The 27903-nt window shown below is 45.4% G+C and overlaps 1 protein-coding gene across 1 annotated transcript; it reads right to left on the bottom strand.

Annotated features, from left to right (window-relative positions):
* On the bottom strand, positions 1-27471 carry LOC120809503 (solute carrier family 23 member 2). Its single transcript, XM_040163351.2, has 12 exons — positions 27207-27471; positions 22482-22634; positions 14542-14699; positions 13570-13753; positions 12919-13100; positions 11060-11177; positions 9094-9250; positions 7446-7699; positions 5314-5478; positions 3770-3878; positions 777-872; positions 1-700 (listed from the first exon to the last, which is right to left on the bottom strand). Exons 1-12 carry the CDS (start codon positions 27276-27278, stop codon positions 531-533), a joined length of 1818 nt encoding a protein of 605 aa, XP_040019285.1. The 5' UTR covers positions 27279-27471; the 3' UTR covers positions 1-530.
* Between the last annotated feature and the right edge of the window lie 432 nt (positions 27472-27903).

Genomic DNA, 27903 nt, shown 5'->3' on the forward strand with positions numbered 1-27903 from the left:
ACTTCAAACAGTGCACATCTTTATTTATTTTATGATGATTCTGCTTTAGACAGCAACAATGAAAAATACTGGTACTTTTGATACAGAATTTTGATCTAAATATGTTTAACTTTAGAAGTTTAACCTTCCATGTTACTATATCGTCGAAGGTGAGCGCAAGGTTTTGGAACCACTGGTCTAATTAATGTTTTTTTTGCAAGCTCTTCGTGAATGTATCATGCTGCTCTTTGTTTGTTCAGGCACTACAGATGTTTTATTAACCTATACATCAAGGTTTTTGTTTTTAATTCCAACTGCAAGGAGACACGGTACCTCCACTTTGTAGTAGAAAGTCAATAGTGTTTGAGTTAATGTTCTAGCCTATACACGGACTAATGTGTTCATCTTAGGGAGTCCTAAAGAAGTTACAGGGTTTAGATTCATGCATGTAATTTAATAAAACCTCTACAACTGTTAACTGGTTGATTTCATGGGGCTAATAAGCCAGCACCAATGCAAACCACGTCATTTAATGGTTCATTAGATGTCCCCTATCGCCTGGTCTTATAAGAAGGGAGGAAGGGCAAGTACTGGAAACATTTAAATCGCTTAAAAACACTGTTTAAGTACGGGATGTCATAGCACGACTCGTCACACAGGTTTTTGCTTCCCTGTTGCGCTTCGTCTTGCCAGCTTTTGATGCCCCGCTCTTTTTCGGTGCCTGAAGAGGAAGAGGCAGGGTTATTAGATGGCATGGCTTCAGTGATCTCATGACCAACACGATTGCTTGGACATACCTGGAATGGTGTTGTCCAGCACGAACCCAAAGAATCCTCCGATGAACATGTGTGTGGTGAAGAGCACCACGATCACTTGGTCCAGCTCTTTCATCCCTTCAAGAGAGGAGAGTAGAGACAGGATATGTGTTACTAACCCAGTCAGCGGTTTGGGGGAAAACATTTATAAATCATGATGGCATGTTCTCTTTGCTCTCTGCTCTGACCTCCTGCAAACCTGGAGGTCAGAGGTCAGGATAAGCCCGCTAAAACCAGAAGAAATACAAGCTCCCTTAAACCAAAATCAACGCAGAGCTGAGAGTGAATCCTGAGGGGCCGAGCACTAGATGTATATATGCTTCAAATGCAAAGAACTCAGCCTGGTGTTTATTTTTTAGTCAGTGACCATGTACAAAAATACATCTCACGTAAGAGAAGAGAAGTTTGGCACCAGATTTAATTGGTAAACTGGCTAGTTTCCCGACGGGTAAAATAAACAATACAGAACTTCTCCTGTCCACTACAGTCGGACCAACAATGATAATGCCAACAATCACACAAACACACTCTTCATAGGAATAGACATCAGACAGAATACAAGTACGAAAGCTTCTCCGACACAAGTCAGACAAAGTTATAAAAATCTCAAATATTACATGCAACTTATGAAAGCAAGACCTGAAAATGTCAGCCGAAGTGTTGCTGACTCTTTCCTGAAAGGTTGATAAACCTAGTGAGGATGTGAACCACACTGGAGGCATACAGTAAAATCTAAACATCACACTTTGAGTGCTGCTCTGCCACCTTGAATCAACAGGTATCAAGTGTACTTTCTAGATTCACTGTTTGTAAACAGATAATACAAAATGAAAAAGTGAGGTTTGAAGGCAGTAAAATCACTTTTTCAGAGAAAAACGCTGATCTCTGCCCGCTAGTATTTATTTTAGTAGCATATATTACGACTGCAAGTAGGAAACTTCTACTTCTCTGGCCATCTTAGTCCAGCTGGCTGCCGTCTTGTTTGTTGTAGTGAAGTGAGGAAACATTCTACCGATCAATCTTAATCTTAACTTCACCAAACAGTGGCTCTTTTTTGGTGCTTCAAATTCAGCGACAGTAATAAATAGAAACCAGGCGTGATGAATAACAATTGACAGCCAAGATTAATGTGAGCACACAAACTTGACTTTCTGTTTTTTTTTTTTATCTTATTTTACTTTGAACAGCTTTGATTAAACTCTTTGTTTTTCAATTTCATAATCACCACAAACTAAATATGTATTTGGATCGAGACCAATATCTTAAACGTGGAGGAGTAAAATCTTGCATGGCAGAGTTATGTCAAGGTAGCGTGGCTGAGTCGGAGCTGGCCCGTGTGTGGCGACACGCGCTTTGTGTGAATACTGTGGGGGACACTGTCGGGCTCCAAATAAACATTACCATCCGTAAAATTGTGTGTAAATTGAAACAACATTTTAAAGAATACCAAAAGGCGTTGACGTACACAACCCCGTTCAAAAGAGCCCTCCTGACCCCTTCTCTCCCAGAGAGGAAGCATTAAAAAGTTCATGGCCCCCACTGAGTTGGTTTTAAATCTCACTTGGGCCTCTGAAGACGTCTGTAAGAGCAGCAGCAGTGTGTTGACGAAGAGCTTCCTCTTGTGTGGCGCTATCAACCGGGGAAATAAGTCAGGTGAAAGAGCGCTTTATCGCAGATTACAGACAGTGAAGTGTTCGGTTAGCCAAGCGGATTGAAAGGTAAGCAGCCTAGACCCGAGAGACCCAGACGAACCCTCATGCCCAGTGTTGAACTCTGGATTAGCACTTTCCAAGGAGACACTCGCGTCACATGACTCATGGGATCAAGACCTTATGTCTGCGAAAAAGATCTGTTTAATCTGGAGGATTGCTCTTTTGACGGCACTCCTAAGGAGGGGGCCACGGAGAGATGCGCCCGATCCATAGGTCATCAAAAGTTGGGAATCATTTGATCCCTAATTGGTCCTCTGATTGATCAGACCTGCGTTTGTAGAAGCTCCACGTGGTGCCTGTTGGATTGGCATAATATGGTTTTGCCTGTCGGATTTAGTAAAAAAATATGTTATGCATATGATGAAAAATATTACAAGTGATATTACTTTGTATTTTTGATGTGTTCGTGCTGGTTTCCTTTTGCAATTAAAACATGAAATGACAAAGACACTTGAATGACATGGGAGTACAGATGGGCCGTAACTACAACAAACAGAAGTTTATTCCCGACAAACAGCATGGACTCATTTAGCCTGATTGATCCCATCTTTGCAGTCAAAGGTCTCTCAAAGGGATGGGCATCACAGACATTTTTAACTCCACATGACTACAACGCTCTCCAGCCTAAGCCCAAAGCAAAAGACAAGGACCAAGTTGTGTAAAATGACTGAAGTACAGGAGTTCAAAGTGTAAATGGTGGGCAACAACTGCTGATTGGTTCCAGCTGAGTGTTAATCTCTTAAACTGCCCAACACACCGGACCCGTAAATTTAGGTGTTTAATTGCCATGTTGCCAACCCAACTGACATTTAAACCAGCCAACAAATTACTAAATCCAGAGTTCAATTTAAGGTGAGGCCATTGAACCAAGTGGGGGCCATCTGGGCCTGATGGATTTGGCAACACCTTGGCTTTAGAAGCTTAGGCTGTAAGTGGAGCATTGGGAGGACTTCCCAATTGCTGTCACAGCACCATGTCGCTCCCGAGGGAGGATTTATAGCTTGGATGTGTCAATTTCAATTCAATTTTTTTCATGAAAAAGCCAGACTTGGAGGCCAAAGATGCAATTCTTAGCGTCAGCCAAATGTTTTGCCCAAAGTAAAATAAATACGACCAAAATATTGTTGGCGGGGGGCACAGATTGCAAATGTTGAGAGGACTATCAATAGTCCTCTGCAATCTGGATCTTCTGGTATTAACGGTCGTCAATACCTTTTTTTAAATCGTCTCAAGGGTTGTGAGTGAGGAATGTCTGAAAGTCACCTGTGTCAATGATGCCGGGGTTGGAGTGAAACCAGGTCGGTAAAACGAGACCGCTGAAGGTAGAGAAGCCGAGGATGAGCAGGTTACGGGACGAGTTCAGGTCAACATACTGGAGAGAGGGAGGGAGACAGGGAGAGAGATTTCATTTGTCGATCTGCCATCTCTGTTATGGAACTTCACAAAAAAATGTTCTATTTTGTTCCAGGATTCTTGTGAGTTTGGTCGTGGGAGCAAAGGAAAAGCCTTCATTGCGCCATTGAAGAATGTGATACAGCACCGTTATCTTCTGTCCCACTAGCACTGTTAGCTTCTGTTCCACTTGTACCGTTAGCTTCTGTCCCACTAGCACTGTTAGCTTCTATTCCACTTGTACCGTTAGCTTCTGTCCCACTAGCACTGTTAGCTTCTGTTCAACTGGCTTTGAGCTTTGATGTCATCAAAAGCTGTGGGGGCCGGCCTTCTGATCACCTTATCAATGCAAACTGCTTTTAAAAATATATGGAAATAAATACTGTGTACCCGATCGACTCCTTACCTTCCGACCTTTTATTAACAATATTTATTTCCTTCTGGCGAGGATTTTATATATATATGATATATGCACACAAAATAAAACTGTTTGGGTGGGATATTGGCGCTCTATACTAATAATTCAGGGAATACAATGTTACAAAGCAAAAACAGGTTTTTCTTTTTTGGCAAATTCTCCCTCAAACTCCTTGCTGCGTGGAATCCAAAGAACGCCTCATCAAAATACTTGCTAGTGCTCTTTAAGGAGTACTCCACTGAGACAGATCTGCCAACTGCTACATTCTGGGGCCAAAAAAAATACTTAACAGAGCTGAAAGTTAGCAATTTTATATTTTGATTAAATATATCTGTAACGATAACGTCCCAGTGTGTTTGTGTTGGAGAAGAAAGGGAGGTCCGAAGCTGTGAAGATTTATTTTATTCAGACATTTGTCGATATTCTCACTGGTTGCTGTTGAAGCTCTAACAAATCCCTAATTAATTCTTCTTATGATCAAAATAAGGAACTCTGTTACTGTATCAGGAGGAAAGTTCACTGACCTCACCATGATGATGTACTTGATGATTACACCAAAAACGCATTTCCTAAACTAATGTTCAAGGCAAAAGAATATCTTCTGTTGGTAAAGTAAACACATATTTTTTATTCAGGGATAGTTTAATGTGTATTTCCCCTTTGATCTACAATTTTAAATCTTCAGTTAGGTAATTTGTTTTATTACTTTTTACAACTTAGTTTACGTGTTTATCTTTCTACTGTGTCCAATTATTATATTCTTATCTTTGCAAAGTAAGCCACCCAATAAATAATCTCTCGATGCCCATAGAAACTCTACTTTGTGCTTGAATTTCAAGGTCAAAGGGTCAGTGTCACCCCTCGAACCAGTTGGACTCTACTACCTAGATCAAGATGTTTTGTGTCTCAGGGTCTTGATCTTGAGAGGAAGGGGCGTGGGGCTATCTCACCACTCCAAGCGGGAGGTGATTTTGTAGTAGTATTGCAATGATTATACCTGGAGGTTGGATATTCCCACTGCTGCGATCATTCCAAACATTACGAGGAACATGCCTCCGATGACCGGGTCTGGGATGGTGATAAAAACTGCTCCGAATTTCCCAAAGATCCCCAGGATGATCATCAGAATCCCGGCCGTCTGGAGGACCAGTCTGCTGCCAACCTGGCATAAAGTGAACACACCTCGGTTATCCTTTTAATACAAGAAGGTTCTTTTCCAGCATAGTCTTTGTGCTGCCTCGGTTTTACTTATTTTTTTTACCAGGACACTATTTGGTGGGGAAAATTGAGGACAAGAAAAAGTCTTAATGGGGACCCATCTCATCTGGGATTGGTTGGGCGGAGACAAGAAAGCCGAGATAGACGGGAAATACTCAGGTCAAGTCTGCTGAACAAGCCGTACAACCTATTTATCTAAGACAAGACTGGGTACATCAAACTGAGGCCCAGTTTTAGTGAGGAACTGCATACAAATACAACTTAAAACAGGAATATTTATTCTTTGTGTGATTCTGATGGTTGATTCCTCCAAAACTGAATTTTCTCACAGAATGTTTCTAGACCCGGAGAACAAGATTGCTCTCATTATTGAAAGGTTTTTTATGTATTTCGCCCAATGGGAAAAGTTAGACAATTTTCCCAAAAAGTCTAAAAACGTTGCAACCATCTTTGAACTAGTAATTATTTAATTTCATGGTTTGTGTGTCTTTAGAGACAGGATGCCTGTATACGACTGACATTTTCAAAATATAAATCACAAGATAACAATAAACAAGAAGACTTCTCTTAATTCGGTCCTCAAAAACATTTTTTTCTTAAAAACATTTTTTTCTTAAAGCAAATCTCCCCACTCTGTGTATGAAGAAAGCAATAAGCATTCTCCGCCATGATACAGGAAGCTGTTTATTTTTACGTATTTCACAAGCTGGGTTGAGTTACAGAGGCACCTACTGACCCTACTGGTCCTCAGCTTTGAGGACAAAGCTCTCTCCTGACCGGGCTAACTAAGTCCCCCCATAGATGATACTGTATATATGTACAGTGTATATACAATATATATTTTATTCATATCCAACCCTCTCAGCAGAGAAAACAACAAAAAAACAAAAGAATTGAATGCTATTTTATATGTATTTTTCTCATCGCTCAATCCATTAAAGCAAAACATGATCTAACTTGTTTGAAAGTTGTTTAAAATGGATGTTTTTCAAAATTGCAGTCATGTCCTTGTGTAAATGCACTGATGGCTTTCAGCTGACAATATTATGTGAGCAAAACTGAATACCGGCACACTCTATTGATGCCCACGAGAGATGGATTATATATGGACTTCACACCATTGACATGAACTCAGTAATGTGTAACTGCGTGCATAATGTGCAGAAGTAAATCACATCACTTGTAGTGCGAGTCCGGACCAACGTACTCAAACAAGCCGAAACCAATCGGGATTCAGTTATGATGATTTATTCACTGCTATTCAGAAAATTAGGGTTTGACTCTTCTCATAATTTATCTTAAATCCAAACTGGAACACAATTTTAAATCATTTACTACCACATAAAGCTTGATCTTCATGAGAAAAAGAACGTAATAAGGCTTTCGGAAAGTTTGAATAAAGTTTGAATAAAGTCAACTTCAGTTCTCACTGTGATTCATCGGAGCTGAAGGCAGCACCGGTGGTTCCTCCGAGGAAAAAGTATCTTTCTTGAAAACAACTAGTTTAGTAATCCATTGACAATATCAGAGAAATTCCTTGATGTACTAAACCCAATTTAATACCATGGTAGAAAAAAAAGCATGGCAGGTGACTTTATTTCTTCATTTATGAATTTCAGACTTAATATTCCCTAGTACCCAAGTTATCGTAGAAAGGCATCTCGTTTCTCAGCAAGATTAAGGAAAAGTTGTTGGAAAAACACATTGTAAAAAGCTTGTTTGTTTTTCACCACAGCCAATTGCAGCAACCTTTTGGAAACACTTGCTAAATGTTCTTGTTGTTGGAAATCAAAACATGTGAATGCAACATTTATTTAGGCAGCAACATGACTGGATGAACACACATGTATCTAAGTTACCAATTGTTTGCTGAAATGGGAGCGGTATCCCACGTGGGGAGACCAGCGGTACCTTGGTGATACCGAGTGCGGCGATGTTCTGGCTGTAGGAGGTGGTGCCGTTTCCAGTTCCCCACAGCGCGGCCAGGATGCAGCCGATGCCCTCCACCGCGATGCCTCGGTTTATGGCGTGAGTCGGCGGAGGGGGGGCGCCGCACAGGCGAGCGCAAGCGTAGTAGTCGCCGATTGATTCCATGGTGGATGCCAAGACCCCCGCCGTCATGCCCAGCACCGAAGACACGCTCACTGTGGGCATACCCCATTGACCTGCGGGGTGCAAGGTAGACATGTTTTAGATCCCACGCACATTACGACACAACTTTACGCTTAAACACCGAATTATTACCACAACCTTTCAACATTTTAAATACTTTTTAAAACATTTTTGTTTTAATTTTATTTTAAGTGACGATACATAGACAAAACAACAAGAGAACGACACATTAGTGAATTAATTGTCAATATCAGTATGATGGTGTCATGTGATGATAGTATCATTTTTGCAAAAACCTAGTAAAAGATGACCGGATGGAGTGGTGTTCTGTTGTATTGTAAGTGACGGGTCAAGGTAGATTTCCTATTGAGATGTGATCCAAAATCAAGTTTTTCCACTGTGCGATATGTATATATTTCCTTGATTTTCAGTTCATGAGGATAGTTTCCTTGGCGATAGTTATGGCCACGAGGAGTAATCAGCGGTTTGTAAAGATGGTCTAAAGTGTCTAAGTGAACACACATGGCACCAAACAGTAGGTGCCATGTGCAAAAGGCCATAAAACTGGCATCACCGTTAAAATTTGTAAATAAGGAAACTGACGCTGGTAGGATCCATGTATTGTTTTAGACAAACATGTGCAGGCAGCCCGTTTTTGTTCCAACTAAGACACACATTCTCCACTTTCAAATACAACACAAGTTGTTGACAGTTCAAGCTGTTGTGATACAAATCTGGCACTTTACAAATCTGGCACTTTATAAATCTATCTTGCATTGTCTCTTTTAGACACTTAACGATCAAATGTTTCTGCACTATGACACTGGCGTGCTGTGATTCAGGCACAACATTTTGGCGGATCATTAAAGAGCAGTTTTGCAACCCTCAGCCAAGGAGCAGAACGTCCTCTGCTTGAGTTTTGGCAATTTGTCAAAGACAATGTTAAGGAGAGGCAGGCAGGAAAGTTGATTACGGTGTGAACCACTATAACAGCATGAACCAAAGCACCCAAGTGTAAAAACAACTGCTGTGAAAACACGTTGCTGACCACAATATTTGGCAGATTGTTTGTTATTGGCACAACCGCTGGAGCGGCTTGGGACACCACAGATACCCCCATAGTTATTGTGAAATCCTTTATACAAGTGTAGGTACGTCCATAGGGGTAAGAACCATTAAAACCGATATTGCAATACTACAATAATATTGTGTGAGTAATCTCTGGTGTTGTGACTGGAACGTTCGTATGAGAGTCTACCTCTTGTCTCGCAATGTATGTTTAGTTATCTATATTTTTATTGATATTTATTTTATTGTTGTTTATTCTTAGTTATTCCTTCGTCGTCTCGTTGGCTTTGTACATTTCTTTTGTACAGGTATGTTTTTCCTTGAAAAGCCAAAATCTAATATTCCACCCTCAGAAGAGAGTGATAATACATGCACTCACCCGGGTAAGGCACGTGGAACCATGGGGAGTTGGTGACGGCGTCCAGGCTGATGTCGGTCCTGGCCGAGAAGCCGTACTCATCGGACTTTGCGGGGAAGACGTCAAAGATGGTCAGCAAGAAGCAGACAAGCCAGGCGCCGCACATCCCGAACAAAGCCTGGGATTTTGGCATCAGACACACAGCGTCTCAGGGGATTGAAAGGACACTTCAAACCCAACATTAGAAAATTAAACTCAACCACATGCCTGGTGTCAGGTTGAGTCTTTCTCAAAAACAACGAACCGGCCCAAGAAGAACCAAGCAAATGCCTCTCGCCAACAAACTCCACTATTTCAGCGTTCAAACACCCACGACACACGGTGAGGCCGCCATCCAGCACCTCTTGGATTATGACTATAGTCTAATCATTGCATTTTCTCATGTTACACTTTATGCCTTTGTTCAACTTGCCTTGGGACCGGGGAGATATCAGAAGAGTGTATACTTTACCTCTAATCATTCATACATATTCACACACAGGTACTTCAAACATGACCGACAAGCCTTCAGGCTGCTGTCTAGTTGGGTTGAAAGGTTTAAAGCGGTTTTGTGAGTCAGGCCACAGAATACTTTTGTTTGTTTTGGCTGTTGTTGAAGTCCTGTTTTATGATGGCACAGCGTACATCTCTATCAATCTTCTGTGTACATACATATAATATATTATTCACTTCACAGTGTAAGTGGCTTTTGCACCCAAAGCAGCGCATGTATCAGCAGAGTCTCATGGACAGCGACGGGTCAGTATTGCAGGAATGCCACTGTAATAAAAAGTCAAGCCGGGCAGATGTAAGAAAAGTAATGTGGGCGAGACTAAAACTCACCCTGAGAGAATTTAGGTTAAAACACATTCGCTGAGTTTATCGTCACAAGAGATCTCTGCCGGACAGCGGCAGGAGATCTAAAGATAATTATATTTGAAGGGCTCAGAAGTCACGAATGACTGTGACCTAACTTGTGTTTACCTAACCCCAGGAAAGAAGTTTCACCCAACAAAGAAAGAGAAGGCTTTGAAGGAAGACCTCCAGAGGCATCCGGGATTAGGCTGGAGTTGACAGCGGGGCGGTGGGACAGAGAGCAGGACTCTGGATTAGATGATGTTCACATGCTCAGACATCAGTTCCTAATGTAGAACCTCTAATATGAAGATGTCAGCCATATTATCCTATTTTTATGGTAGTAATATAATAATAATAATAATAATGAACTACAGGAATGCTGTTTTCATTGTGTTCTGCATTTCATTGCATCCCGATGTAGGATGACATTGAGTGTAATTATCCTGGTCACATTGACTTTTTTTTTTTTAAGGTTGGGAGAAATAAAATATTATAACTATAATAAAATTATATTTATTATAAATGAAATAATAATAATAATGATATGTATTTCTCCCTGGCATGTTCAGCTCCACAGTCGGCCTGACGAATTAACCAATTTCTTCTAACAAACCTTTACTTTTGAAAATAAGTCCATGGTCCATGTTTGTACGTTGAGTGGATTTTTTTTTTTTTACCAGCATGTAAGATAAAAGCAACTGTGTCTGCAGAAAGGCTTCAGGAATGGCAATAGAATTAATGACAATGTAAAAACTTTACTTTTACATTTGAGGTGAAAATCAAGTTACTCGTTTTAAATATAGCAATATCTCTGTATAATGTATAACAGTCTGATATTGTATATGATTTATTGGATGTGTATAATTCAATAAATACGTTCATTCTTTGGACATCTTGAAATAGATACGAACAAATGTCGTTGGCATCCTTTGGCCTGACACTGGATGAATCTTTGAAATATGCTGATTAAAATCATTGTTTTAAATCAAGGCACGGATGTTATTAACTGTTCTTTATGAGGGTGCTGAGGGGAAAATGTTACGTAATTTTCCATGACGGACGTGAGAACCGGAGAGGGGTAGCCACTCACAGAGAAGAGCTTGAAGAGAGGATACTGGAAAACCTTCCACTTCTTGTCCTTGTAAGCAATCATGGGAACATTGACTTTGCTGAGATATTGCGAGAAGAGCAGGATCAGACACACCGTGCTGTGGAAAGACAGGAGACGGGTCAAAATTGAGTCATGCCGCTAGTTTTCCCCAGAGGCATCGGCCGTCCCTCAAAACGGTGTTAGTCTGCCTTATCGTGCTATGCTTCCATACATCACAGCGGGGGGGGGGGGGGGGGGGGGGGGGGGGGCGGAGTGAGTGAAAACGGCCATGTGTATTCAGCGTGGCCAAAGTGTCCGCCATCGGAGCATTGTTAAATACTTGAGTGTTGCCTTTGAAGGGCGTCTCGTGTTGCCTGTGAAGCGCTTCACGCTGTGCCTGAAACGCAGCACGCCAGTGTCATGGTGCATGTTATCTCCACGGGTAAAGTCTCCAGCCTGTGGAAATGTCCACAGGCCATAAAAGGTTTACAGGAGAAAAAGAGTGAGTTACTTTCTGTCCGTCTCAGCCCCACAAACATGAAACGAATCAAATTGTTATGTGTTATGTGCTAAGTGTTAAAAGGGATCAACGGCAGCGAATATATAGAATGAGAAAGAGCTAAAAAAAAGAAGTAAAAATAATTGTAATGGATCTTGTATGAAAGATCAGGAAAACGTCAGGAGGCCCGAGGGGGGAGGGAGTGAGCGATGATGTGATAATGGAGAAGAGCTTCCTCTGCAGAAAACCTGCAGAAAACCCCTCTGAACTGACCTTATTCATACCAGGATATTAACCATACACACTTTTACGGTTGCATTATTATGGTACATCTTTCAACAAGCAATTCAGGCCACAATTAGGGAAATAAATATTTAGCCTGAGTCTGATGTTCATAGTCATGTTCTTGGATTATACTGTTATTATCATCAGTATCGTGACTCTGCGAATTGGCTGCACGTTATGAGGAGTGACTACCGGGCAGAGATCACACTGTGCAAACGCCCCTTCGCGGGCTCCCATAGGCCAGATCTAGTTACCGTGGGATACCTCTCATATCTCACACACTAGTTAAATCACTTAATGAACTGGCAGAGTGCACACCGAGTGGGATACGAGCGCTTGTGAGCGGGGCCCGCTGGGCCGCCTCTTCAAGCCGTCTCCATTCTGTTGGGGCTTCGCCCTCAGGGTTCTGATTCCCAGCTTTGGGTTGGGATAAAGCGGGTCGCGTCGGTTGTTTGTGTGCGGGTGGTAGGTGTATGCTTGGGCAGGGAGGCTGAGGAAGGTGGATGACTTATTACCACCCGTGCAGAGCACCAGGAGGTGGATCTGCTGAAGCTTTTAAAACCCACAGTGTAATGACTTTAGTCTGAATTATCTGGAGATGGCGGTGGTAAATGAAGACGGATCTCATGAGGGTGAGTCTATCAAAAGTGCATTCATGTGGAACACTGGGCTGCAGCAGCAGTGAAGAGGTTTCGCTGCACAGAAGCACAGACATTAGACTAGACGTCTGTTTCTGGTTTCCCATGCATTCCTATGTCTTATCTTGCTGAGAAGTGTTTGTGAGAGGACCTGAAGTGAAAATCGGAAGTAAGGAGTCGAGAGATGGAACAAACACAGCTGCTGACATTAGCACAGGGCGTCGAGTAATGAGCAGTCCAGGTTGTGGACTTGATATGACACCATGAACACAACAATGGTGTGGACATGACCTAAACCATTTTACAATATTGACAATTCTGCTACAATACACCGGTAAACAGAAGAAAAGGCTGTGCTTCATAAATATATATCCTCCACTTAAAGATTGTGTTCATAACGTTTGCGTAATGCAGCGTGTGACACGCCAGGGACCCACAGAGCAGCGATCCCCCAGTGACCTCCGGACTTCTTCCCGGCTTCAATGAACAGGGACAGGCCGATGAGGTTGATGGTCGGGGCAATGGCCAGCGGGCCGATGTATTTCAGAACCAGACCCACCAGCCCCGAAAAGCCCAGGACGATCTGGAGCAGAGAGGACACCAGGATGGCTCCCTGGATCTGTGGACAGGAAGGACGCGACTGAGCTGAATACATTTTTGGTACCTGGACAACATAAAGCATACCGAGGTAGTTCCCGGAGGAAGTAAATTCATATTAACTTCAAAGTAACTTTAAGGCTTTTTAACACTGTGAATGAAAAGAAACAAAAAAAGTAGTCCGAAACCGGGACCAGACAAACGTACGTAAACAAACGTACATTAACTACGTTAGAATATTTTGTTGCATTAATCTCAGCCACATTAATCGCATATATTAACGCGTTTACGTTGACAGCCTTAATATTTACAAACCCACTAGATTTAACCTCAGTATTGGTTACGAATGGCACTCAATTTTCTTGAATTGTGACCATGAGACACAGCCTCCTTTGTTCCCTTTAAATCCCCCCCGGACCCCCTGTAGGGGCTCAGAAGTAGTAGAAGTAGTAAAGAAATCCTCTTCTGGCTCAAGTGAATAGTTGGAATACCTCACGCATCCGTGACATCCAGACCTCATCAGAGTTGTCATTCTCCGGCAGGCCCGTGCTGTTCTGCAGCGGTGTGGGGGCCGTCACGGAGTCTTTTGGCGCCGGACATTGCCACTTGGGGAGGGCGAGGATGGCCAGGGTCGGCGTGATGAAACTGAACGTCCCGCCCTGCAGGATCGGTAGCCTGCGAGTGAGTGAGGTGACGGGGGTCAAAGGTCAGAGCTCACTGTGTGTTGGTTTGAGAGAGACTATTTCGAAGTTGTGTCTATGTGACTTTATCTTTTCATGCCTTCATTCCCTTTGTTTCTGAAAGGACTTAACATTATTAAATATCATAGTGTCTGCTGGGATTCCGCTTTTGGCCCTTTATCCTTTTCCAAACTATGTAGGTGGAAAACTGTAAACAACAGCGTCTTCAGTTCTCTCTGGCTCACTAGTATCTGCAGGGAAGTGTGTGTGCGCCCTGCACCCTACTCCACTGTATGCGTGAGCGACAGCTGCTCTGTACATAGAGTTTGATGCATCGCATTTAGAAGGACTTTCCTCTAAAAGTGCCAAACAGGATTTCCATAACATGAAAGGGAAGCCATGGAATATGCCGTGTAAACTCTGAGGATCAAAAAGGAAAAGGTTTTCAGGACATGTCGTGAGTCTCTGCGTTGGCCGAGGTTGGCGCTCCGGGCTGCTCCGGCTTCACATAAAAAACCGTCACGGGACCATTGCAAGGAGGCCCTGATTGTAATCCTCTCATTTAAATACTGGCTCATCCTTATCATCAGACCGGTAAAGCATTCGGGGCAAATGCTTGTGAAAAGGGAAATAAACTGCAGTTCCCTTTCAACTCTCAACCGGGGCATTCCCTCAATTTGCACCAGCTGTAAATCTTAAAACCAGACGGGGTTGGAACAGGAAGTTGCTGAAGTTGTTCTCGCATGTGTGGAACTTGTTAGTGCAAGTGATGGCTGGATTTACCTGGTACCCAGAGCCGTCTGCAGTATCGTACATAATCCTGACACGAAGAATATGGTGGAGATGAGCTGGCTTTTGGCGACGTTGTTGTCCTTGATGCAGAGGGGCTCGGCCAGGATCAGCGGGACTGCAATGATGCCCCCAAACGCCAGGATGTAGTGCTGTGGAGGCAACCAAACGCTTTCTATTTGGAGACACTTTGAAGGGTTTAAAAGGAAAAATATTTGTTGCATTTGTTTCTCAAAATCAAGACATTTGTCATTGCTTTGACATTGCTCTTTCTTTTGCAAAGCAGGTGTTCCTAATCCTCTTTTGCAAGAAATATGTGGAAATATAAGAAGCTCATCAGCATAATAGCTGCTATTCATCTAGAGTTAACTTAAGCCGCAAACAGGTTGTGAGGTCTCAACCCCAGCGTGACGGCAGGAGGCCACTAGGGGGAGCCAAAGAACGCGTCCTCCGGAGTCAATCACCGGAATTCTAAACACCTGCGAGAGAGAAATACCTATAAAAGCAGCCCGACGCAGCGGGCAGGTTGTGAGGTATTGAATGTACACTTCTCTGCTGAACCGCCTTTTGATTATCTACCCCTAAACCCCTTAGAACCTGTGACTCGACCTTCCGCCTGCCTCTGACCACGAACCTGCCTATTCCCCTGGACCAGAACCATCTGTTGCCTTCCGCGTTGCCGACCTACTGCCTGTCTTCGGAATTCCCACTTAGATTTGTCCCGGAACATAGTTACTATCTGTCCTTTAAAAATAAAGAAAGATTGGAAGCTCTGATCCTGAGTCCGAGTCTCCTTCCAGGGTCCAGACGTGACAGAATACCTCACCAGTATTCAAATGGAACCATCGGAGCTCCAACTTCGGCTCGCCCAGCAGGAGGAACGAGTTGAGGAGCTATGCCAGCTCCTACGCCAGTCCGCCACACCGGCGGTTCAACCCGCCATTCCTGCGGCATCCACCGGACCCGCCCCGATGGCTATGCCGGGAAAGTATGATGGCTCTCCTGGCAAATGCCTGGGATTCCTCATGCAGTGCGGGATGTATATCGCCCACCACTCTGCAAACTACCAAACGGAGAAGGACAGAGTCGACTTCGTCATCTCCCTGTTAACAGGAAGAGCCCTCGATTGGGCAACGGCCCTCTGGTCAGCGGGAGCCCCAGAACTTCTGTCTGAGCAACATTTTCAAGCACAGTTTAAAGAGGTGTTTGACCACCCCATTACCGGGAAAACAACGGGAGATTTGCTGTGCGAAATCCGGCAGGGCTCGCAAACGGTGTCAGATTACGCCCTGAGGTTCCGGACCCTCGCCGCTGGCAGCGGGTGGAGCGAGACCGCACTCCTGACCATCTACCGTCGCGGTCTCCGTCCTGAACTCCAGGCCGAACTGGCGTGCCGAGGGGATGTCACCCAGCTTGGCGATTACATCCGAGTATCCATTAGCGTGGGACACCTCCTCGAGTCCCGACGACCCCCGCGAGCCGGTTTTCCATCAGAGCCCACCTTTCCGGTAACACCTCCTCTGGCCGACGAGGGACCGGAGCCGATGCAGTTAGGTCGCCTGCCCCTGTCTCCAGCGGAGAGAATAAGGAGGATCAGGAAGCAGTTGTGCTTGTATTGTGGCGAGGCGGGACATCTCCTTCGGAACTGCCGACTCCGACCCCCCCGTCAGAAGGATGGCTGGACCTACACCTCCGCCAAGGTAGGACTGTCTCCAGTGTTAAACATGTCACGTCAACAACTAACCCTACCTACTGTTTTATCGTTGGGGAAAATGAAGCAGGAGGTACGTGGGTTGGTGGACTCGGGGGCGGCAGGGAATTTTATGGACCAACACTTGGCTCACCGTTTATCTGTGCCCCTCATCCCGGTGCGTCCTCCACTCCGAATCAACGCCTTGGATGGGCAGCCCCTGGGCACCGGAATGATTATGCACCAGACGGCTAACATCACTCTGCGGGTCGGAGCGCTGCACGAGGAGTACATAAGGTTCTTCATAGTGTCCTCTCCCCGGGAGCCTCTGATCCTAGGACACCCGTGGCTTGTGCTCCATGACCCTGTGATTTCGTGGAGACAAGGTGAGTTACTGACCTGGTCTCCTGAATGTATGTCCAGATGTCTGAACGTCACCTGCCGAGCCACCTCGGTGGAGGCAGCCACGGCTACAAAGACCCAGGCAGTACCCCCCTGCTACGAGACACTCCAGGAGGTATTCAGCAAACAAAAAGCCGCAGAGCTGGCTCCCCATCGACCATGCGATTGTGCTATCGAGCTGCTGCCAGAGGGACCGCTGCCGAGGGGTCGGATATACGCGCTGTCCCTACCAGAGGAGGAGGCCATGAACCGGTACGTCGAGGAATCCCTGCAGCAGGGCATCATCCGCCCCTCCACGTCCCCGGCCGCTTCAAGTTTCTTCTTCGTGGGAAAGAAAGATGGAGGGCTCCGTCCGTGTATCGATTACCGGGCATTGAATGCGATCACAGTGAAGAACCGGTTCCCTCTGCCCCTCATCCCCGCGGCCTTGGAACAGGTAGGAGGGGCAAGCATATACACTAAGCTTGATCTCCGTAGCGCTTACAACTTGGTGCGCATCCGGGAGGGCGATGAATGGAAAACGGCTTTCCTGACGGCAAGAGGGCATTACGAGTACCTGGTGATGCCTTACGGGCTCACAAACGCCCCCGCAGTATTCCAAGCCTTTATGAACGAACTCTTCCATGACATGATAAATCGGTTTCTTATTGTGTACATTGACGATCTGCTCATTTACTCCCACAGTATGGAGGAGCACGTCCAGCAGGTGCGTTTAGTGCTACAGCGTCTGCAGGCCAACCAACTCTACGTGAATGCGGAGAAAAGCCTGTTCCACGTCTCAACGCTCACCTTCCTTGGATACGTGCTTTCGCCAGGAGGGGTCGCCATGGACCAAGGCAAGGTAGACGCGGTGCACAACTGGCCTACACCAAACACCGTAAAGGAGCTCCAGCGGTTCCTGGGGTTCTCCAATTACTATCGGAGATTCATCCGGAACTTCGGGGCAATGGCTGCTCCACTTACCGCCCTTACGAGCCAGAAGAAAGGCAAACTCCCATGGTCTGACGCAGCCCAGAAGGCGTTCGACACCCTTAAGCTGGCGTTCACCTCAGCTCCCGTGCTGAACCAACCGGACCCCGACCGCCAGTTTATTGTCGAGGTGGACGCCTCCGAAGAAGGGGTCGGGGGTGTTCTATCCCAACGCACGGGGAGTCCCCCCAAGGTGCACCCATGTGCGTTCTTTTCAAAGAAACTGTCCCCGGCGGAAAGAAACTACGACGTGGGCAACCGGGAACTGCTAGCCATCAAACTCGCCCTGGAAGAATGGAGGCATTGGCTAGAGGGAGCTCGGCACCCCTTCATGGTCCTGACTGATCACCGCAACCTGGAGTATCTGAAAGGGGCAAGACGGCTAAACCCGCGTCAGGCCCGGTGGGCCTTGTTCTTCACGCGCTTCCAGTTTACCGTGTCGTACCAGCCCGGAGAGAAGAACGCAAAGGCGGACGCACTCTCACGACTATACGGGTCTCCGGCGTCTATGGGCGATCCCGAACCCATCCTACCGGACTCATATTTCGTCGGCCCCATCCACTGGGAGCTCGAGTCCGTCATCCAGGACGCGCTCCGCACAGACCCAGCACCACCTGACACCCCTGCCAACCGGGTCTATGTCCCCGCATCAGTGCGACCTCAACTCGTCCAGTGGAGTCACACCTCGTTGGGATCAGGACATCCAGGCATTACCCGAACCACTCAGCTCTTGTCCCAGAAATACTGGTGGAATTCGTTGGCCCCCGACGTGCGGGACTACGTGCTATCCTGTCCGGTCTGTGCACAAACTAAAACCCCCCGTCAACTCCCCGCCGGGGAGTTAGTACCGCTGCCCACTCCCCAGAGACCGTGGTCCCATGTGGCAGTGGACTTCCTCACCGACCTACCGGCGTCAGAGGGGTTTACTACTATTTTAGTATTAGTCGACAGGTTCTCTAAAATGTGTCGCTTTATACCCCTGTGTAACCTTCCTTCAGCCATAGAGATGGCAGAGTGTCTGTTCCTCCAGGTGTTTCGCCCGTTCGGCCTTCCAGAAGAAATCATCTCAGACAGAGGTCCTCAGTTCACGTCTCAGGTCTGGAGGGCGTTCTGCAACCGGCTGGGAATAAAGGTGAAGCTGACGTCCGGATACCATCCAGAGACCAACGGCCAAACCGAAAGACTCAACCAGGAACTGGGGAAGTACCTTCGTGGTTATTGCTTACAACATCCACATGATTGGTCCCGGTACGTGGCCTGGGCAGAATACGCACAGAACTCTACATTCCACTCGTCATTACGATTAACCCCGTTTCAGTGTGTGCTGGGATACCAGCCCCCATTGTTTCCCTGGGACACTAGGCCCGGTCCCGTACCGGCCGTAGAGGACTGGTTCCAACGCAGTGGCGAAGTCTGGGAGACCGCCCATCGTCACCTCCGCCAAGCCGCCAGCACGCAAAAGAAGTTCGCAGACCGACGACGCCGGCCCGCTCCCAGCTACCAAACGGGTCAGAGGGTGTGGCTATCCACGAGAAACTTGAAGCTGCGTCTGCCCTGCCGGAAGCTGTGGCCACGATACATCGGACCATTCAAAATCACCCATCGCATAAACCCGGTAACCTACCGACTGCTTCTACCTAAACATTATCGAATCTCGTCAGCATTTCACGTGTCTCTTCTGAAGCCTGTCCATGCTAGCCCTCTCCATCCATCTCTACCGACACCAACGCCACCTGCCCCACTGGAGATAGATGGGGGTCCGGCATACGCTATCACGGCGGTGCTGGATTCCAAACGTCTGCGGGACGGCCTCCATTACCTGGTGGACTGGGAAGGATACGGCCCTGAAAAACGATCATGGATCCCGGCCCGGGATGTCCTCTCCCAAGAACTAATAGAGGAGTTTCATCGGATGCGCCCGGATCGCCCTGCACCTCGCCCGCGGGGTCGCCCGCCGTCTACAGTGGCTCGACCGTCAGGAGCCGGCCGTGGAGGAGGGGGCTCTGTGAGGTCTCAACCCCAGCGTGACGGCAGGAGGCCACTAGGGGGAGCCAAAGAACGCGTCCTCCGGAGTCAATCACCGGAATTCTAAACACCTGCGAGAGAGAAATACCTATAAAAGCAGCCCGACGCAGCGGGCAGGTTGTGAGGTATTGAATGTACACTTCTCTGCTGAACCGCCTTTTGATTATCTACCCCTAAACCCCTTAGAACCTGTGACTCGACCTTCCGCCTGCCTCTGACCACGAACCTGCCTATTCCCCTGGACCAGAACCATCTGTTGCCTTCCGCGTTGCCGACCTACTGCCTGTCTTCGGAATTCCCACTTAGATTTGTCCCGGAACATAGTTACTATCTGTCCTTTAAAAATAAAGAAAGATTGGAAGCTCTGATCCTGAGTCCGAGTCTCCTTCCAGGGTCCAGACGTGACACAGGTAGTGTATTTCAGGAAATATATAATGATACAAATAAATTGTTGCACAGCTCTTGTTTGCCGTTTAAATGTGACCAGCAGATAAATGACCGGGTGTCTGAAAACTTTCTCCTCAATCAAAATGTTACTCCATTGATATTTTCTTGAAATAAAGACGAAACAAGCCGGAATACCGAACTTGGGATATTGCAACTGCATCACATTAAGCATTTAGCAGCAATGGTTCACAGAGGCTGCCACATCGAATCAGATCCCACGTGTGGAGGTGTTCTCCAACCCTGAAGGCCAAACAAGTTTTTCATCATCTAAAACGACACCCATTAGTGAAGTCCGATCCAGCACTCGGATCCGCACAGTGCCTTACATAAAAAACATCTAAGATTGCAAACCTGATACGCGTGGATCTTTTTGTAGCACCTCGTGATTGAGGGTTTGCTTCAGTTCAAGAAAGATATCCGTCGGTACAGAAGAATTTGGATGAAGGGAAGAAAAAACAACTCAAGGCAGATGTTGATGGGTCTCAGCAGAGTTATGGAGGTATTTTGAAGCAGACATATCCCATAAATCAGATGGAGATTCCAGTTCCAGGACTGGGAACTGGGGGAAAGATTCCTTCATGAAGAAGGCCGCTAAAAAGGCCGCAATACATCTCCGGTAAATGCGTTTCAATCCCATATTGACAGCGTCCACTTTACATGGTTTCAACTACAATTGCACTCAATTAAAAAATACTAAATTTATATCACTCAGAGAATGAAAATAATCGCAGGCAAATACACTTTTTGAGTAACGTTTGCTAAAAACTACAAGCTACGTTATTTTTGATGATAAAGTGGTCTTAAAAACCTCAAAGTGTTGGCAAAATATGTTTAGAAGAGACAGTCCTTAAGCCACCCAAAGGAAGATGCCTCCTCCGGGGTTAACAAATGAAAACCATTGTTTTACTTAAGTCCAATAACAATACAATTACCTTAGTGGCAAAACTATAACAATAAAACAAGTACTATTTGGCAAGGCACTAAACTATTTCAAAGACGCTTGTGGCTTGCTAACTTGGCAGTCAATGGCTTCAATCCAAAAAGATCATTATCAGACGATAATTAGCCGTAATTGCTCTTATGCTCTCACAAATTGCCCCCACCTTCCTAAAACATGCAAAAACGTTCTTCCTCAGGGGTATAGAGCTATTTTTTATTTTTTTAATCTCAAATGAATTCTAAAATGTTAGTCTTTGTTTTCTTCAAATAAATGTTCATTAATTCAAACAAGAAGCTAAGCAGCCAAATACGCCGGCGGCCTTTCATCGTGTGTCTGGTTTTATTCTCCCTGCTGAAAGCAAAAGGACGTCATTTCATCGAGAGCCTTTCTGTAGCTAATTGAAAGTGTTTTCATTTACATAAAACCTTGATCACAACAAACTCTTTAGAGGTGATTCTGTGCAGGGCTTCCTTGAAACAACTTGAGCTGCATGATTCAAATGTCATGGTTGCTCAAACTGATGACCCTCTGGTCTCCTGATTTACTTAAGTAGACTCAAACAAGTGTTTATTAAGTCGTAGAAATATGGTTTCTGGGACCTGAGAAAAGAAAGAAACTTTCCCTCAGACTAGGATCTGAAGTGGACTTCACCATGAAAATACTTCAGAGGATGTCAAGTGTGTGACGTCCAAATGGAATTACTGACCTAATAATGACAGCTGCTTACAAAGAGGAAGTAAAACTTTTAAGTACTTTCTAACCGGTCTAAAACACTTGAATACAAATGAGGAATAAACGGCACGTTGTTGAGAGAAGAGGCCTTGAGTTCCTCTGAAGTGAGTCTGATGGATTGGCACGAAGCAAAAAGGAGGCTGCTGTTTGTACAGAACAGGCTAAACCATATATTTTATCATTTCGTTAAATAAAAGCAGATGCTGAAGAATCCCTCCCCCTTAACGCCCCAACGTCTTGTCTGCCCAAAAAAGGACGAGCTGCTCCACACACCCGGAGAGAGCGCCGTTGCTGAAATAGGATTTGGAGTTTGAATAAATGCCACAGGCGTTGCTCGCAGCAATTACGGAGGTATCGCACAAAGTCGACAATAATATATCGGTGTTTAACACATGGGACCATTTACTGTAAGCCAGGGGAATCATTTATTTTGTGAAAAGTATTCAAAATAGTTGCTTTCAGCTCAATAAATCGCATATATACGTGACGTAAGTACGCGATTCACGAGGCCTGCCATCACCCGAAATCATGTTTCTTGTGAAAAGGGTTATACGAGCACCGTAAATGAGTCATCCAGCATGGTATGAGTAAGTATGTAAGTATTATGGACTGAGAGCGAGCGGCCCTCACATTCACCAGCCTACACTTGCATTGCAGTGCCATCGACGCGGCCCGTTGATGATGAGAAGCAATAAGCTGAACTCACAAATTGAAACCTCAGGGGTTTACCTGGAAGCCGAGCAGGATGCACAGGTACCAGGGCGGCCGGTCGTTGAGGGCATAGACCAGATCGGGCCCTTTGTCCAGGGCCTCGTCCAGGGCCTCCGTCTGCGGCTCGGCGATGTCCGGGGCGAGCTGCGGCGCTTCATCGTTGTCTTTGTCCTTGGAGGGGAAGCAAGGCCGAAGGTCAACGGTTCGGCAGCGTCCGTCCACGGGACATACGTGGAAAACAATACAACGGCCAGGTCCACGTTTCCCTCACACCAGATACCTTTGGATCAACCGATCTCCGGGGGTGTGGGCATACTTTACCGATTACATGGCGTCCATGCGTATGAGAGGAACTTCACGCGTTCTCCTGAAGCACACCAAGTGCAATGAATAAGGTGCTGAAAGCTGAATTACAGCCAATTCCTGCTTTGAAGAGAGTGGAACATAAAACACGTCGACTTCAGGGAGAGCACATCCTCGCCCTGGTGTTTAAACGAGGTGAGTGGTCCTGCTTATTGAAATATATAACATGGATAACGATGGATAAAAGCTGAATATTTAGTTTAGAACTTGCACTGAGAAAAATACAGATACAAGTAGACTACTGTCTATCTTTTTAAATCATTAATCAACAAGACAAGCTTATATTATATATTCATGGGGGCAAGGTGTCGGTTTTATATTAATACACAGAAGGAATCAGAAACTGAAGCAGTGAAGGCAGTGGCCATGGAAAGCGCTGCATTCTAAACTGGACATTATGAACAGAGAACAACCCGTTTACAAGATATGAGCAAATTTAAACGTGCTGGAGCCCAACCTCTTAAGTAAGAGTAGAAGATCTATAGGAAGAAGAAGCCCACTATCCGCCGGGCTAATCCATGCAGTGCAAAACCAATTTGTAATTTCACAGATTAATAAAAAGCCAGCAATCAATTTGCTGAACTTTCCGCAGCAGCTACCAGGAGTATGAAATGTCAGACTTTGTCATAAGGAAGGGCGTTTGGACCCAGGGAAACTTCACCGGCCACACAACCTCTGTGTGATGTTTACGACGCAAACAGCGCCGCAGCTTCTGCTTCCATGTGAGGCACAAACGCGTGTGGTGTGTAAATGGAAATCAAGCATTTTATGCCAAAGTATCGACTTTTCGAAGCTTCGCCCTTAAAATCATTTTGGTGTCGCCCCTGCCGGCAGGTTCAGAGGAGGGAGCAGTCAGCCGTTATTTTTAGGTTATAAATTCTTAGATTATTTTGGCTCAAAGGCCATTTTTTGGGTGGAATTTTCTTTGAGGAACAAGACGATCCAGGCGATGGCGGATGTGAACGCGAACCCTTCTGAGGATGCGTCTGTCTGAGAGAACTTTGAAAGAGGAAACAGGAGGGACGTCGAGAAGAAGAAGTGGAAATAAAACAAATCTTTGTCCAGATTAGGATTAGGTGGGGATTTGTTATCCATGGATTTTCTTTAACAACTCCTGCATAGACTGTTTGTTCCTTTCATTTCTCAAGTTTGGAGAGAGGAAAAACTTTGTTTAATGAGCAAAGAAGCACAATTTTAAGTTCCACCAAATTTCATTTGTAATTCATAAACTTCAAGCGCTTCCTCCCGGTTGTACGTCACTATGGAGAGGAAATAAAGTTTTACCATTTCCAATATGTGGAGGCTTAAGCCTAAATAACCCGTTTAAACTACTTAATGGACTTTACAGGTCAAAGATGTTGCACATCTCAACTCCATCGGGCCTCCTGTCACTATGACATAATTATAATATCATAATATAACAAGACACCCGCTGACGCCGTCTCAGGGCTTAAATCTGTTCAAGAAGCACTTCAAACAAGAGGAAAATGCTTCCTCTGCACATCACGTCCACTGCGTCTCTTCCCCAGTACAGAGACACCCATCTGCACAGCACTTCTCCTCCACCGAGGCCCCGGCAGGTGGTGTAAGTGGCCGTTTGCTCCGGCCATTAGGTGGGGAGGTGCTTCCATCTAGTGGTTATCAGCGTGTTCAGGTGGAAGTACCCAAACCACCAGCGAAGGAGTGAGAAACACTGACGTGTGAAACCCAACCCATCTTTGAATAAAACCCCACAAAGCTTATTGGTGTCAGCTCGCTGTTTTCTGCTCTGTCAGCTGAATCATTTGCTAGAATATTATTACACGCACTTTCAGATTCGTCAGCTCCACTAAACAATAATGAGTGTGCCCATAGACTGTAGCGTGTTCGTGTCTAATTGCATATATGTACTGTACTATATATTACACAAATATTATACACTTTTACAAATGGAGTTAAAGAGTGGCAGCCGTGCGATTATTAAGGGCACAGCGTGATGTGCTCACATGTCTGCATGTCACAGCAGTGACAATATGCATGGGAGGACCGATCAGTTCGCTGGCTGCATCTTGGAGAGCCCCTCCGAGTCAGTGACGCTGAAGCACGCAGAGAGATACTTAAGAAGTGATTCAAGGATGCTGTGATGCAGATGGAAGCAGGACCTGATGCAAGAATGTCCTGAAACTAAACAGCAGGGGGTGACTTCTCCACTGAGAAAATGACTTATTCCCTCAGTAAACATTGTAAACAAGTTTATGGTCTCAATCTCTCGTTTCAAGTCTTCTTCAATACAACACGATGTTCATTTAGTAAATTAGGATTTATGATTTAGAATCAAACAGACCACAGAGCAGGGGATGCTTTAGCTTAACAAGAGCCTTAGTGGAAAGATTGACTATTTACATGTAGTTATTCTTAATAATCAGAGCTCTGCTGCTCTGTGACTGGTTCCCAGTAGCCCCAATCTGTGTTTGCTTAAGTCAGGAGACACACTTTGTCCGGGACAGGAACAAGAAGTTCTCACCCGAACGCTCTCACTCATCATCTGGTGACCTGACGTTGAGGTCAAGCTGACTCAACATTATGAAATATGCGAGCTGTCTCACGCCCCTAAACAACTGTCCACCAGTCAAGAAATGCTCCTCTAGCAAACTCTCTATTTAATACTTAAGACAAACTAAAGTCTCAAGACCTGCCCGAGGACACCAGATTGGCCAAGCGGCTCCGTCTGCTGCTCTCTGTGAGCCGGTGACCGGATTTCCACACTTCCATCCAAGTACGCATGCAGCGAATAGATGTGCAGTTCTGTGCACATTCAGTCACACCGACTGCTTCCTGCCAACAGACACATTCCTCCAGCCTCTCAGGGGGGCCAGACCATAAGTGCGTGGCCTTTCACAGAAACAGTGTCAATTATTCACTTGCAATGATTAAAAGTACTATTATCACCGACATTAGAAACAACCTGCAGGGGGAGGGGGTGGTACAGGGTCAGAGTTACTGGACCATGACAGTGTCCCAGTATCGAGAGAATACCGACGTCCAGCACAGAGACAGGTGAGCCGCCCAGACAATCGGGGGCTTTGTATCCGGGGGTTGGATCCCCCCCCATCCGTTGTTGATACCTGAAACTGTAAATTGGCTTCCACTGGACTGGAGCTGCGCCGACAAACAAAAAGCTCTCTTATGCAAACGGACAGACAAATGCCAGAGACAGAGATGCCAGTTTGTCCCGGTGAGTCTTGAGAGAAGACATTCTGTACCAGGTGTGTCCTCATCCGCTTCCATTTTGTTATGGCTATCTGGATCACGAGCCATAAGGAGGGATCCCTCACATGCTATGTGCAATGGCCACTGTAGAAGAACCCAGAAGGGAACTAGATATGGTAATAACAAATGTGCATAAATCTCTTGTTGTTCAAATAGTTTGTTCAAATAAATGTCTCCCAGCGGCATGATGCATGTAGTATATACCGGCAATGGAACATTATATGTCTTCTACAGAGTGAAGTTACTGTATCACCTTTATGAGGAAACATCTCACTGTACGTTTTTGTACTTTTGGTACTTTTGTCACAGGTAAATCTTATGAACAACAAGTGGGACGTAAAATGGCCTTAAGTTTTGAAGGCATTATTGGGAAATGTACCCAAAGGCTCAAAGCCAATAAAATGAATGACGAAAACCTCAAACGTCAAAGTCTGCAATATTGAACATTTGTTAAATGTATAAATCCTATTTCAACATCTTTGACGTCTGTTGTATTGATCTTGGAAGTCTCTCCTTTGTGTGGGACTGCCAGGTCGCACACAATACATAATACACAGCATAATAATAATAAATGGGGCCCTGTAGCTTTGCTTGTATTATTTTGGCAGTTTGACGCAGTCGCCCATCTGCAGACGAAGCTGCTTTTGTTTGGTGTTCCCATTTTTTTTCCAAATTGTTCATTCATTTGGGATTTCATGGACCCTGTGCTCAGCTGTGTACACTTGCACGCCCCATGCAGCCTGACCTTCTCCCATCGGCTCACACACAAAGCACACATCCCCACTTCAAAAGGCTTTATCTTTATGTTCATCAAATTACATTTCTTGTTCTGGGTCGGAGCTCTTTTTTTCCCGACTTAACTCAAGACCAACTCATGCTATGAAGCTATGCAATTGATTCCACTGCAATATCCTGTTTCTGTTGCAGCCCCTCCACGCTTCGGTCATTTCACATTCCACAGTGGCTTACATTTAGCTCTCACTGTACTGTAGGAAAGTGAATGCCGAAACTAGAGCAAAATAAAAACTGCTTTCCCTTCATTTAATACTAATAAAAATGTTTACAGCAGACTGATCCATCTCTAAGCCTCCACAAGTGTTTGAGTCAGATCAGAGAGGACGGCACACTTACCCCGAACGCCGGGTTGACTGTCCCCTGCTCCTTCAGTCCCAACTCTACTTTCTCCTCCGTCGTGAGGCGCATTGTGACACGGCCCGGGCCGGGTGGCGTTCGGTCAGCGGTGGGAGCAGAGCCCTGAGTGGCTGAAGCCCAACGTTAAACGGCGTCCGTCGCCACGGAAACCTTGTATCACAGTCACAAAGTGAGTGGCCTGAGATGTGTTGTAATCTCTCCTCTGCAGGTCGGCAGCCTCTCTGGTCCTGCGCTGAGCGAATGTGGCCTTTAGCTCCTCTGAAGGCGGTCATGTGCCTGCTGCTGTGTGACGAGGAATAGTTTGAGAGCAGACAAGCACGTTTGTCACATGCGTCTTTTCATTTGTCTTGCTCATCAGTCGGGCTGTCACAATATCACATTTTTGTTGTGTGATTATTATTTTTAACATTTATTGCAATAAGCGATATTATTGCAATTTTCAGACCATCTTATGCCAATGATAACATAATGACAATGTAATAACATAGTAATACAAGTACGCTCTTTCAAAGAACGTTTTATTTGTCAGAATAGCCATTAGAACCGGAATATGAAAAGATATATCCTAAGTGAATAAAACAAAAAATAATAATAATAAGTAATAAAAAATAATAAGTGCAAGGGACAACATGTCCAACGGAAAAGCGAGGAGGTTTAACGCGGGGGCTTCAACCGC

This window comes from Gasterosteus aculeatus, chromosome X (genome assembly GCF_964276395.1).
Source record: "Gasterosteus aculeatus chromosome X, fGasAcu3.hap1.1, whole genome shotgun sequence".
Taxonomy (NCBI): Eukaryota; Metazoa; Chordata; class Actinopteri; order Perciformes; family Gasterosteidae; genus Gasterosteus; species Gasterosteus aculeatus.

Bases quoted from the DNA above. Each gene is read 5' to 3' on its own strand.
- LOC120809503 (XM_040163351.2), bottom strand. From the start codon at position 27,278: ATGCGCCTCACGACGGAGGAGAAAGTAGAGTTGGGACTGAAGGAGCAG. The intron at 14,700-22,481 runs GTAAACCCCTGA...TTGCCTCCACAG, and splicing joins GCATCCTGCTCGGCTTCCAG to CACTACATCCTGGCGTTTGG. The intron at 5,479-7,445 runs GTACCGCTGGTC...ACTTTATGCCAG, and splicing joins CCGCACTCGGTATCACCAAG to GTTGGCAGCAGACTGGTCCT.